This window comes from Balaenoptera borealis (genome assembly GCF_965194805.1).
Source record: "Balaenoptera borealis genome assembly, chromosome: 4".
Lineage (NCBI taxonomy): Eukaryota > Metazoa > Chordata > Mammalia > Artiodactyla > Balaenopteridae > Balaenoptera > Balaenoptera borealis.
In genome coordinates this window covers 35755845-35769574 of record NC_138861.1, presented here as the reverse complement: position 1 = coordinate 35769574, position 13730 = coordinate 35755845, and the positions used below count along the sequence as shown (strand labels likewise).

Genomic DNA, 13730 nt, shown 5'->3' with positions numbered 1-13730 from the left:
AGAACTACTCTAATTATGAATCTTGAGAAAGTTAAGCTACACAGCAAAAGTATATCAATTTGCCACCAACAGATATCGATAGTATTTTGATGCTTATCCATCAGCTATGACATGTTTTTTGAGATTTTAAAAATTAAAAACCCACCATGTCCAAGTTAAAAACAAAACAAAACAAAAATCTTAAAATTTGAAAGTAGTAAATGATGAAGGTTTCAGGGAAGAAATCATTAGAGACTAGGAATACTTCTAAAGGTCACTATGGGTATCAAGTAATCTTCGGCAATCTGTGAGCTAACACAAAATGCACAATAATATGACAGGGATGAATTTAAGATGTCTTTTAAGTTGTTATCTGAGGAGAGGGCTGAGTTTGAGAACTTAAAAGCTAAGCTTATAGAAAGCATCAATGATAAAATTTTCCTTGTAAGCCAAGCCATCTCAAATATTCCCAACATGAGTGAGTACTGAGGTACTGAGCATAGATACTGTAGTTAATTAGTTCATTACAACACCTGCAGAAATCAAAGGAGGTTAATTTCATAATGTTTTAAGGCTCATCCATATTGTAACATGTATCAGTGTTTTATTTCTTTTTATGGCAGAGTAACAGTGGCTCTACCATTTTTCATTCCCACCAGCAACGTATGAGGTTCTAATTTCTCTACATCCTCAGCAATACTTGTTATTGTCTTTCTGCTTTAAGTCATTCTAGTGGGTGTGATGTGGTATCTCAATGTGGTTTTGATTTGTATTTCCCTAATGACTAACGATGCTGTGCATCTTTTCATGTGTTTATTGGCTATCTGTATATTTTCTTTGGAAAAATGTCTATTCAAATCCTTTGCTCATCTAAAAATTGAGCTGTAAGAGTTCTTTATATATTTTGGATACGAGTACCTTATTAGATATATGATTTGCAAATTATTTCTCCAGTCCTGTGGGTAGCCTTTCACTTTCTTGATGTCATTTGCAGCACCAAAACACATTAAGTTTTTGAAGATTTATTTTGGAAAAAGATGCCAAACAGACTTTAAAAGAGTTTCCTAGCAGTGGAAATGAATAAAGGACTGTAGTAGTCCTAAGATCTTCCTTAGCCACCTTATTACACCTGTACAGAAACTAATTTGGAGAAAAATTTTGATATAGTGTAAAATTAATGATCTAGGTATATATATATATATATATATAAACTCTTCTTCAATAACAAAATAACAGAATAACTCACGGTTGATTTGGGACTGATTTTCTGTGGCTTATAACTGACATTTAAAACTGGTACTTCCCCTGCAAAGTAATGCAAATAAATAAGACACCGAAAACGGCCCAGATCTTCAAAGTTTACTATGTGGAACAGAGTAAAAAGACTCAATATTACAATAGTACCTCCTTCATCAGGTTTAAGTCTCCCAGCAAGCATTCTGATAAATGTCGTTTTACCAGTACCTGGCAACACAACATACAAAAAATTGACTTGAAAGATGCTTCACATTTATAGTAAATCACTAATGTACTAATGGATTTTAGCTGAGAAATTAGTTTTGAACAAATACACTGACACTACTGAATTCTGAAGGTTATATAGAAAAATACTTGAACTTTCATGATTCATCTCTCAAGTATCATTCTAAACTAATTAGGAGGAATATAGACTATTTAAAGCTTATGACGGCCATTTTAACAAATGGTGGGTCTATAAAGTCTTGGGTTAGTTCTTGAAAGACTTACTTAGCTAAAATATCAATGCACACAATTTATTGTTAAGACAGGACAATAACTATTATGATTGATACCATCATCATAAAGGCCAGTTACATGAAATATTTAATTGCAACCAAGCTCAAAATTCCTGTTAACGAAAAACTGATACATTGCAACAATCTTCATAAAGTTTTTTTCTTCTACAGTTTTGTAAGCTGTAAGTACACAATTCAAATCTTTTTCTAAAAATCATGAAAGCAATACCAGATATTTGGCACTCAAATTCATTTCATAACTATATTTATGACGATAATCTATTACTAAAAAGTGTTGGTAATACAACTATTTACAAAGTTAGAGTAGCCTAAATTTAAATTAAGAAAGGTTCCAAGTGGAGGAATGCAAGGAAAACATTTTAAACTAGACTGCTTCAGAACTACAAATTTATCCTTTCCTTCCTAGTCAGTTTCTAAGATGAATAAGTGCTATTCGTATCAATTTATACATAGAAAAACCAGCTTAGAAAAAATCTTATTCTCACTGAAGGTTATGAAAACAAAGTAAGAAATATGAACTCGATTAAATGACAGATTAAATCATATGTTGTCACAAAATGTGAACTACACTGAGAAATGTAGGAATTCAATCCAGCTCCCAGACCTATAACTGAGTCAAAGTTTTTCATGGAGTAATTAACACTCAGTTACTGGATAAACAGAACAAACTTCCGAATATCACAAAATAAGGAAAACTTACCATTTTCCCCCAACATCACCATGATTTCAGAATCTGTAAACTCTCCAGCTACAATTGCTAGCTCAAACTCTCCCATCTTTTTCTTCATTCCAGGATATTTATACATACACATCTTTTTAACTTCTTCTTCATTTGCTGTCTCAGCTACTTTAAAAACAAGTGATGAATCTCTGAATCTCAAGTTTTCTGTTGGAACGTAGCCATCCAAAAAAATGTTTATGCCTGTTGGAAAGTCATTGAAATAGATTAGTAAAGATCACTTAAAGACTAAACTTTTTCCACAAAAATAAATGATCATATAAAAGCCAAAACCCTAGGCTCTCTTGTGAGCAATCTATGCATAGATTTAAATTTCTGTGGATTTATAGCATGCAGTTTGACAACAGTGTTTCACGTACCTAATGCCAAGTTTAAATAATACATGCCTATATACACAAAGCATAACTTTTCATTATTACGTGATTTTTATAAGATTTTTTCCATCAGATTTTATGTGAAAGCCTATACTGCCATTTCTTCTGTATTTTAAAATAAAAAATTGTAATTTTTCTCTACAAAATGACAAGTAAAATGGAATATTTTCAGACTGACTAAAATAAATTAAAATAGTTTGAGCAATAATTTTTTAAAGATGATTTAAGTTATGAATATTCATTTTCATGTGAGACATAACCATACGTTGAAGTTACGATTTACTGCATTTGTTTTCAGATTAACTTCGCAGGTTTGAAAGAAATTTATAATAACAAACTAATTTCATTAACCTTTTTTTTGGCTTCACTGTACAAACACCATTATCTAAACAGATTTTAATAACTGAAAGTAAACTAACATACTGTACATGAAAATTCCTCCATACTGAAGTTGTTAAGAACCACAATGGCAGGTGCACAGAAATGGAAAAGTGGATTATTTGGCAAACAGTGAAAAGATCCGTTTTTAAAGTGTTTACTATTTATAAGAGAAGGACAGTAGGTGAAGTTTCAGAAGGTCTTGAAAGAAAGTCTAAGGATATTATTCATGTCATCTGCAATTAAGAACCACATCTAGGCCTTTTCAGCCTAGAACACAGGTGTTCAATAAATATTTATTGACAGAATAAACATATGTGTTTATTCTGCCCAAATTAGCATTTTTATATCTTAAACTATTTAAAAATTACAAATGTGGGGTTAAAAAGATTAAAACCAAAAATTAAATAAAAATATAAACTTGAAGGAACCTTAGTGGCCATTTAGTCCAAGTGCCTAACTCATCAGGTGAGAAAATGAAAGCTCAGAGAAGTGACTTTGTGGAAAAAACACTAACAAGTCAGCTTTATACATTAATACTGCAATGTCTCTCTTGCCAATTTAAAAGTGAGTTCAAGCTAAAATTCCTTTACAGTTCATAAAGAGCTTTTACACATAATGTGTTAATTTCAGTATATTAAAGGAAAGCAGAAAGATTAAGTGCAGTTTGTCACTTGAATTGTTTTAACAGATAGGGTACATTAAAAACCTCACCAGCAACTACTTCTTGGCATAGGCTTTAGACATGGCATCTATAAATGGAATTATGAAAAGTGATTGCCAGGTACCCATGTCATTATCATCAATGTGATTCTAGAACTACTTTAGGCAGAGTCTGCATTCAATAAATACTTGCTAACTGAGGAGAGTAAAACATTAATTGCTTCTGATATCATCTCTTAAAGACTACTGGAAAGAAAACTGGGCAATCTCACAAATTCTCCCTTAAAATGCCTACCTATCTCAAATGTATAGATAGGGACGTGAGAGCAATTCCTTCCCCACACCTTAAACTATTTATACACTTTTTATAAATTAAAAGAGCTACCACCGCCTTTTTATGCAGAGTATGATGCAATATAATTTCTTTCTCCAAAAGTTTCTTAGGTAACTCAAAAGCAATCTCTTTGAAGAGACAGCTTTTAAAAAAAAAAAAAAAAAAAAAAAAAAAGAGCCTGTTCAACCTAGGGAGCTATAAGGCTACATGAATAATTATTCTTGTAGAATATGGTATTTTTTCAAGATATGGACTAAGTATTCCTTTTAGGTGTTCTAGATTGCCAGCTTAAGGCATAGCTGGAGAGAAGAAATGTAAAAAAGTAAAAATAGGAATGAGGAAGCAGTGAAGGGGAACAGGAAAGAAATTAAAAGGAAGAAGGTGTACCAGGTAGCGAGTGCACTGATTCTGTTTCAAGAGCCACTTAGTGGTAGGCTAGTTTTTACTTTTGCCTAACCTGCTTAGGGAAGAGACATGGAAAAGAGAGACCAGAGAGTCCTTCTTTCCTGAAAGTAAAAGGAGTAAGTGAAAATACACTTACTAAGCTATTTTATTAGAATTTTAGTCACTTACTAGACTATAATATACTTAACTATCTTATTAGACTTTTGTATAGTCTTAGTTTCACAAACTTAGGATACAGATTACAGATAAATTTGAAACATGAAAACAAGATGCACTAAATGAATTTTAAGAGTTTTCCTGGTATTGGCCCGTCAAAGATAAATATGAACATGACAAATAGTACAGTGATGCTGCAGAGGCCAAAATATAAAAGAAACTTTTAATATAGCAAATAAATAGAGCAAATAAATAAATAGAGTGAAATTGATAAAGCATTTTTACCCACAACAAAAACTTCTACAAAAAGACATAGGTTATGTTTAACAACTGATGTATATAACCTTATATATGTATATTCTATTGGGAGATTAAATTCCTTAAGGCCAGAGTTTTGGATAAGTAATACGAGAGCAACACTTAACTACTTAGCATCAACAGCAATACATTTTCTAAGCATTAGAGTGAAAGAGAATACAGCATTGTAAAAAGTTTTTCAAGTTACCTTCTCTTACACTAAAAGGCATAGTGACAACACCGTAAGCACTTGGTACGCCATATAAACAGCAGATGAAGTCAGAGAGATAGTCTAATACACTTAGATCATGCTCCACCACAATGATATATCTGAAAATCAATATAGATTTTTATTTTAAAATGTAATATAATATATATAATTAAAATTATATTTAATTATAATTAAAACTTTTACATAGTTTTTTAAAAAACTACAGTGTAAATTTCAGGAAGATAGATATATTTTTTAAAAATTAACCGTAAAGACCATATTAAGCATAATAAAACATTTTCTTTAAGACTCATTATCAACGTTCGTACTTCAAATTGTTTTCCTAAACTAAAAGAAAAAAGTTAACATGAAATAGTGTATGAATATATGAAATAAATGTTTGGCTAATAAAAAACATATTTTAAAATAAACTTTACAAAGCAGAAACAATTATAATAGATTTAAATCAGACCTATTCTAAACTGTTTATTATGCTCTTCAACTTATGCATTAAACCCTTCTACTTGTCCTGTCTCATGCTAGCTGTAGTAAGGAATGCATAGAGAATACAACAGAATCCTCAACCCAAGGACTTTCACTTTAGCTGTGGAGACAAGGAATAGATATGAAACAATACCAAAAAACACTACATTAGCAAAATGTTTTTACAGGTAATAAAAATCTAGTGACGGTAAGAAAGAAAATAGATTAGTGTGTGTACTGGAGCACTTTATGAACGGGATGGGCTATGACATGACTTTTCAAGTGGTAAGAAAAAAGTATTGCTAGTATAGAAACTATTAGGCAAATAATAGTCATAAAGCTTTTATGCAGCATCTTATTCCTATTCAACTTAGCTCAAGATGTTCAAAAAGCAATGTCCTACAGACACCTAAAATTCTAATTTATCAGCTTCCTGTACAAATAAAAACCAGCCATATTTTTATTGATGGAATCACTACTCCCATAAAAAAAAGACTCAATTTTATTTGCAATCATATATTGTTTAAATTGTCAAGCATGCCTAATTCATTCTTTTCTTTCTTTATCTAGATTCTAATTCAGGCTGTCATTTCTATCAATATTTTTATAGGCTTTTAACAAACCTCATTTTCTTCAGGTCCCCAGATGTGGCTCTCAGTTCCAAATGAAACACATACCATCTTCAGACTTTCTTTTAAGACCTTCCAAAACTTTAGCTACTATAGATCTTCCTCAATTTATAAGGTTACACCCTGATAAACCCATCGTAATTTGAAAATGCATTTAATATGCCTAATCTAACAAACATCATACTTAGCCTAGCCTACCTGAAATGTGCTCAGAACACTTGTATTAGCCTACAGTTGGGCAAAATCATGTAACATAAAGCCTATTTTATGATAAAGTGTTGAGTATCTCATGTAATGTACTGAAAGTGAAAAACAGAATGGTTCTAAGGGTACCAGCTGTTCACCCTCGTGCTCATGTGGCTGACTTGAAGCTGCGGCTTGCTGCCGTTGCCCAGCATCAGAAGACAATATCGTACTGCCTATCGCCAGACTGGGAAAACATCAAAATTCAAAATTTGAAGTACAGTTTCTACTGAATGTGTATTGCTTTCACAATACTGTAAAGTTGAAAAATTGGTCAACTGAACCACAGCATCTGTACTTCTTTTATTTCATTTATATATAGGACACACTGAAAAATGGCTCTTTCCTTGTTTCCTGAATAATCTACCCTTCCATCCCTGTGTGTCTAAGGGTGGTCTATCATCTCAATGGTCTAAAATCCTACCTAAAATCCTCACCTGCTGAAATTCTACATAACCCTTTCATGGTTCACCTCCAATTCTACCTCCAGTAGGAACACCCTTCTTAATATGCAAATAAGCTTTTGAGCATCAATAAAAATGGCAAATCACCCAAGTGGGCCAATACTTATCCTGCCTTGGTATCATTATTGGCAATGTTCCATTATTTGGAATAATTCTCTGCTTTTTTACCATTAAAATCTTCAAGGCCCAGTATAAGGCAGCATAGTTATTATCTAGTGGCTTTTAATGCGCTTTGAAAAGAAGAAAAAAATAAGTCACACCTCCTGCCTTCCCTACTTTCAAATGGAGCTTATGCAGAAGTCCAAAATGTTAAAAAAGATTTAGGGGAGCCACTCTATTTTCTGAGGGTTTGGGAAGAAACAATAATCTGCATCATGAGAAATCTATGCTATGAAAATTTACACCCTACACTTAATTTTGGGTTATCTGTTGGTTTTTAACCTTCCTCTCGCATTACTGTTCCCCTCTCTAATCCATCCTCTATTTCTTGTTGTTTATCAGAGGATATGAGCTTCAAAATCTTTTTACAGCATTAAAGACTAAATGTATGCCTTGATATGTTGTAGAATTTCAGGATGCAGGTATACTTCCTGTAACTTTTTATTATCAGTCTATCACTACAAAGAGATTATTTTGACGCTATACCTATAAAAATGAGACCCAGCACATCTGAGAAAATGTCTAACAATCACTTTCTTCGCTTTGTCAGTCTAACCTGTTTTGGCATGTTATCCCTTTTACAACTATGGTTACTGCCCTCTCATAATATAGAATGTAGTGATTTGGCTGAATATTGAAATACATGGCACCTGGTTGTAAATTATTATCCTTTTAGCTTTTTTATTACAGTTAAAGCATTATGTAGTATTAAAAAAAATATGTGTAAATGTAGATATCTATGATATTCATTTCAGTAAAACAAAGGAATATAAAAATGTTTTATAAAAAGGTATTAGGGTTGAGAACTACTGACTTGACTGCATGTGTATTCTTTAATTTACCTTATCCTGAAGTCCCTGAATATTGGGACATTTTATACTCTTACTTTCCCCAAAGAGGCTATCATAATGCCCTGGTCTATGTATGAAGTGAAAATTATGGCTACAGTTTGGCTCAACTAAGACTGTCTCTTTACCACTGATATTCCAAGTTTTACTTCAAGGTATGTACATGGATCATTTGCTCCTTGAATCTATGGAGTCAAGTTTTCCAATTCTGGAAAATACCCAGCCATGACCTTTTCATAGCTTTATTTTTCAGACTCTTATTAAGATATATGTAAATCATCTTCTCATTCTATTCTCTCTTATCCCATTCTCCATGTCTCTGAACCTCCCTTCTGTATTTCAATCTCATTCTCTCTCTGCTGTATTCTGGTAACTTGCTCAGACCAACTTTTCAAGTTTCTCACGCTCTTTTCTGTTGTACCTAACCTGTCTAATCTGTCCAGCGAGTTTTCAATGTCATGACTATACTTTTAATTCCTAGATTTGTTTGGGTTTTTTAAACATTTACCTGTTGCTTTTTTGTAGTATCATATTCTTAGAGTTTTAAATCTTCATGTTTTAAATTATTTTAAATATTATTTTACAGTCTCTTTGGGAATGTCTCTCGAAGTTCCTGAAGTCTAAATTCTGCTGTTTGTTGTGTCTACTGACTCATTTGTAGACAGTTTCCTCCTATCAATTATAACCCTGGGCTTAAAGCTCTTGAGCCTTGACCTGTAGAAATCCTGTGTGACCAGGGTTGCGGGCATCTGCTTCCAGAGTGGTTTTGTATTTGCTTCATCTAGGTGCCACAGAACTGAAGACTCCAGGGCCCTCTTGTTATACGACTCTCTTAACACGGCTGGCTCTTAGACGGCCCTGATTACATACATTTCAATTCCACACCCCTGTGAGCTGCCGGTCCCTAAAGAGATCCGAAGGGGAGCCAGCCCTCCATGTCCAAGGATCTCAGTGAGTGACAGGTGTGTTTCCTTGACATCCTCCTGTGTTTCCTCTTTTGCTGAGAAAGCAGTCGTTTGAGAGTCCCGGCACTTTGTGTGATAATTCAATACAAGGCCTTGCTTCTTGCCCACAAGTGGTTGTTAAAGCTCAAGACTTACTACAGAGACAAGCAACGTCCCCTCAGGAAAGCCATCCTTGTTCTTCTCCTGTAATTTACAGTTCTCTCTTTGGTTTTTGATCCCTAGGGAATTCTCTTGCTCTCTTGTAAGATTAGCTATGAATTAAATCAGCTACTAAAGAGAGGAACAGAAAAAAGCCCTGGGTTCTTGCCATATCATAAATTTGAAACCTAGAAATAACTAGCTTTTCTGACCTTAAAACATCTTCATCTGCAAAATGGGAATACCACCTAGATTCTTACTTACAAGATTACTGAGGCGCAAATGAGATAATGGATATAAAAACTCTGCAAACTACAAAAGCACCCTACAAATACAGGATGTTGTGATTACTTAACAGAAGTTTTTAAGAACTCCCTTGTGCTCAGTAAGACCTGGGAAACAAGAATTACTCTGTTCTAAATTGTGTGTATGAGTGACATATCCATTTGAGGATCTGGTAAAAGTTAAGGATCTGCTTCCCAGAAATCCATACATATATGCCAAAATTTGCATATCACTACAGAGTATTCTTAGGCTCCCTGGAAACAGGTATGGTAGTAAATGGATCTTGCATTAAGAATCTCTTTTCTAGATAGAGGAAGGTAAGTTCAAGCGATAGCTCCAATGACCAAGATGGAAAACACGCACATGTATGTGACATTGATGGTCCCAGTGTTTAAACTTTGTGAAACTCCTCAAACAAAACAGCACAGGCATATACCAAATCTGTACTTACCTATCTGGATTTATTAGAGATCGTATAGTAATAGCAGCCTTTAAACGCTGCTTGACATCTAGGTAACTAGAAGGTTCATCAAACATTAAACTATGAAAAAGAAAAGCAAACATAATTTGAAAGGCAAGTATGATAAAATTCTATCTTGCATGTTATTTTAAAGCACTGAGATATAGTTTCTGATTTAACAACAACAAAAATCCCCTTATAATAATGAGGAGCCCACCCCATAATGGTAAAAATTTCTGTATTCTGTTCAGAAGTAGAAGAAAAGAAATTACGAAAGGCAGGACTGCATATCAAGTCTGGGGAGAGACTCCCAGATTAGGCTAACTTACAAACTGTTATCTCCTCATGAAAAATATTCTGATATATTCCGAAGTAATTCAGAGGGCTCTCTTAATTGGCTAAAGTCGGCTGCACTAAAGCAAACAGAGTTTTTGGAAAGGAGGGCTCTGCCCAGAATTACAGAATACTTTATGGAGAAAAACTAGCCTGCACTGGATGCCAGAGTAGAAGTATGGAAAAAGGTGAGAGCAAAAAATATCTGGGAGAAGAGAGGCATTAAAAGGTAGAAAGGAAACTTGCCTTTTTCACTTCCTTCTTCTCTCTCACATGACAAGCCACCCTGATTTAGGATAACCTAAAAGACCTGATTTTCCACTTGAGCTATGGAAAACCTTGCCGGCCTGGTAGGAGAGCTTTATCTTAAAAAAATGTCCTTCTTATGTATAAAAAGAGTTTACAAAATAAACAGCTGACTTCAGATTAAAGAGCTCTAGAATCCGTAAGTTGTAAGGTACTTACCTAAATGAATTTTTTACCCCTGATGGAATAACAGGGAAATGGGCAATGGATGCACAACTGCTTCAACATCTGACCTCAAAGTTAGAATATTAGATACTCTTTCTATTAATTTCTCTCAAACCACTGCTCTATTAGCAGCATTATAAATAAAAACTCTAAAGTAAGGATAAGATTTACAAAAAGTATAAAGTAACCTACATATCAGCTTTCTGTATACAAACGACGGCACAGGCAAATCTCTGCAACTCTCCTCCTGAAAGATCTTCAACATTGCGTTCTTTTAGATGGGTTAAATCTACAAAGAACATAGAGGCATTGTGTTCAATGTTATTTTATTTTACCTCTTCAGGATAAAATGTATATTGCAAATCATTCTGCGTTTGAATATTTCTGTTGAAAATACGACAACTACTAGAGATTTTTCCATTTATTTCAGTAATCCATATAAAGATACCTATCTTTATGAGTTAAGTTCAGGGCCTATTAAAACACATACACAAAATAAACACTTACCGAGCTGCTGACATACAACTGCTTGTGACTTTGTTTCATCTTTCCGGTCCAAAATAGACCCCACTGTCCCCTGCCATAATATATCAGAAATAGTATTATTTTCCTTCAATACTAAAATTCCTTCACTATTAAAAAGGGTCACAAAATAAAACAAGTTTACTTTGATTTATCTTTTATATGTCCACCAATATTTGTAATACCCACTAAATTCCTCCTAAAAAGCAACTAACCTTTGCAGCCTTGGGAATCTGGTCTACATACTGAGGTTTGATAATGGCTTTTAGGTCATCTTCAAGAATCTTGGTAAAGTAATTTTGCAATTCAGATCCACGGAAGTAAGTCAAAATTTCTTGCCAATCAGGTGGGTCCTAGAAATATATATATAATTATCTGAATTTAATAATATAATTGCAAAGAGGATGAATGTTATACAAAATAGAACACATATCCAAATAGAATACCTCTGCTTCTAAGATAATATTAGAGGTGGATTTAATTTCAAATCAAGAAACACCAACTCATAACAGTTTACGAAAGTTCAGAATTATCAATTAAGCAGCATAAACAGATTTTACCTAAAAAGGAGTTTCATTTATAGTTTCTCAGCATTAATTCCACAAATAATCTTGAAAGTAAGAACATTAAAAAATAAAATCACACATACTCTCTCCTTCATAGCCTCATAAAACTGAACCAAGACATTCATTTTTATAAGGTGGTAATACATACATCATATTTTCCAAGGTTTGGCTTTTGCTTTCCTGCTAAAATTTTTAAAGCAGTTGACTTTCCAATACCATTAGTTCCAACTAATCCCAAAACTTCACCCGGACGAGGAATAGGCAACCTGTCGTAAGTGTACAAAAATAATAAGACAACTCAGACTTATGTAGAAAAAGCGACGTAATACCAGAATGATGTATTTTAATGCATTTGCACTCCACACACATTCATTAATAAGCCAAAAGAGATATATGCCAGATATTATTGGCTATTAGGAAAAAACAAAAACAGCAGCCAAGATTAACTTAAACTGTTGTTAGAAATGCATCCACGACTAATATTACTCCAAATTTTACTTATTCAACTTTCACTCAAAGTCTATTCTAAAGTAACAATTTTTCTTTACAATATAAGGCTCAGTTTTAATGTATAATAAAATGCTTTGGTAGAAAATTGCATAGCAGGTGCAACCTCACACTGTCTTTCTTTTTTTTGGCCTGTCATTTACTTACAAGGAGAGAAGTGCCACATCAACCAGAAATATTCCACTTCATTCTCCCTGCTGCAGTAGGCCCCTTAAAGCTGGCAGGTTGAGAAATACCTTTTTATTCGTTAAATCTAGACTCCTAGATTCAAAATATTAGTGTTCAGCAGATTAAAAACCTCAAAGAATGCCTGTTATTAACAATATATGTCGAAGTCCAGAGTAATATTCTCTGCAGATTATGAGATTAATAGATAAATAAAATCAAGATGAGTTCCCTTAAAAGTAATTTTGGGGATAAGGATATTATTAACAACAGTGATTCTCACCCCCAGTTGTATATTAGAATCACTGGGAGCCTTTTCAACTTACTAAGGTCCAGACTGTACATCCAGAGATAAGATGTAATTCAACTGGGCTGAAATTACCTGGGCATTAGTAGTTTTAAAAAGATCCTCAGGTAATTTTAATGTTAGCTAGAATGAACCACTGACATATACAATATGATTCTGCATGGTGTTATAATACTGTATTTTGCTTTAGTGGATGCAAAAGTTAATACCACTTTTTTCCCATTTTTGTTATTTTTCTGAAAATTCCAAATGGATTTACTCTTGACTGAAGCAAAGAAGAATGTTGACTTAGAAATATACCTGTGAAGCTTGAAGGCGTTGGCACAGTATCGGTGTGTTGTTTCTTTTTCCAAGTTGCTTGGTAAATTGACAATTGATAAGGCGCCAAAGGGGCACTTCTGTTATTTAAAGTAAATAATTAGTTTTCTGTTAATTTTTAGAAATATAGGCATGACTAAAATGAACAGATGAAGAAATTTTTATAATTTATCTTCCAAAAGTGGGAGTTTCACACAGACGTAAAGTAGTTTCATTTCCTATCCTTTGCTTAAAAAAGTTAAGTTCCTTGAAGGCAAGAATCATATCTAATAATTCTGTACTCCCCCTCGTGACTGGTATAATCCTGGACATTTAATGTGTTTAATACTTACTGAAAAACCTTACAGAACTGGAGGCTTTTGTATGAGAAGGTTAAGAGCAAGATAAAACACGGTTATTGAGCATACAGTTCCATATTCAGTCAATGAGAAATGCCTTCCCTTTATCTCCTTCTTCCTGTCTCTGTATGCTTCCTTTTCTACCTTGTAAAGTCCTTTAAGGTCATGGATTGTACCTTTCTTGGTCTATTTATGTCCCAACAACAGCTAGCATAGTA

At 33.5% G+C, this 13730-nt stretch overlaps 1 protein-coding gene across 3 annotated transcripts in view; it reads right to left on the bottom strand.

Annotated features, from left to right (window-relative positions):
• ABCE1 (ATP binding cassette subfamily E member 1) overlaps window positions 1–13730 on the bottom strand; it is a 36385-nt gene that overhangs the window by 13783 nt on the left and 8872 nt on the right. For all 3 annotated transcript variants that reach the window (XM_082390027.1, XM_082390029.1, XM_082390028.1), the window contains exons 4-13: window positions 13157–13254; window positions 12026–12143; window positions 11527–11664; window positions 11297–11366; window positions 10982–11078; window positions 9977–10066; window positions 5309–5430; window positions 2455–2676; window positions 1384–1443; window positions 1226–1284 (exon numbers count right to left, since the gene is read on the bottom strand). In XM_082390027.1, coding sequence (XP_082246153.1) covers window positions 1226–1284; window positions 1384–1443; window positions 2455–2676; window positions 5309–5430; window positions 9977–10066; window positions 10982–11078; window positions 11297–11366; window positions 11527–11664; window positions 12026–12143; window positions 13157–13254 — 1074 coding nt within the window. The remainder of the gene's footprint in view (window positions 1–1225; window positions 1285–1383; window positions 1444–2454; window positions 2677–5308; window positions 5431–9976; window positions 10067–10981; window positions 11079–11296; window positions 11367–11526; window positions 11665–12025; window positions 12144–13156; window positions 13255–13730) is intronic.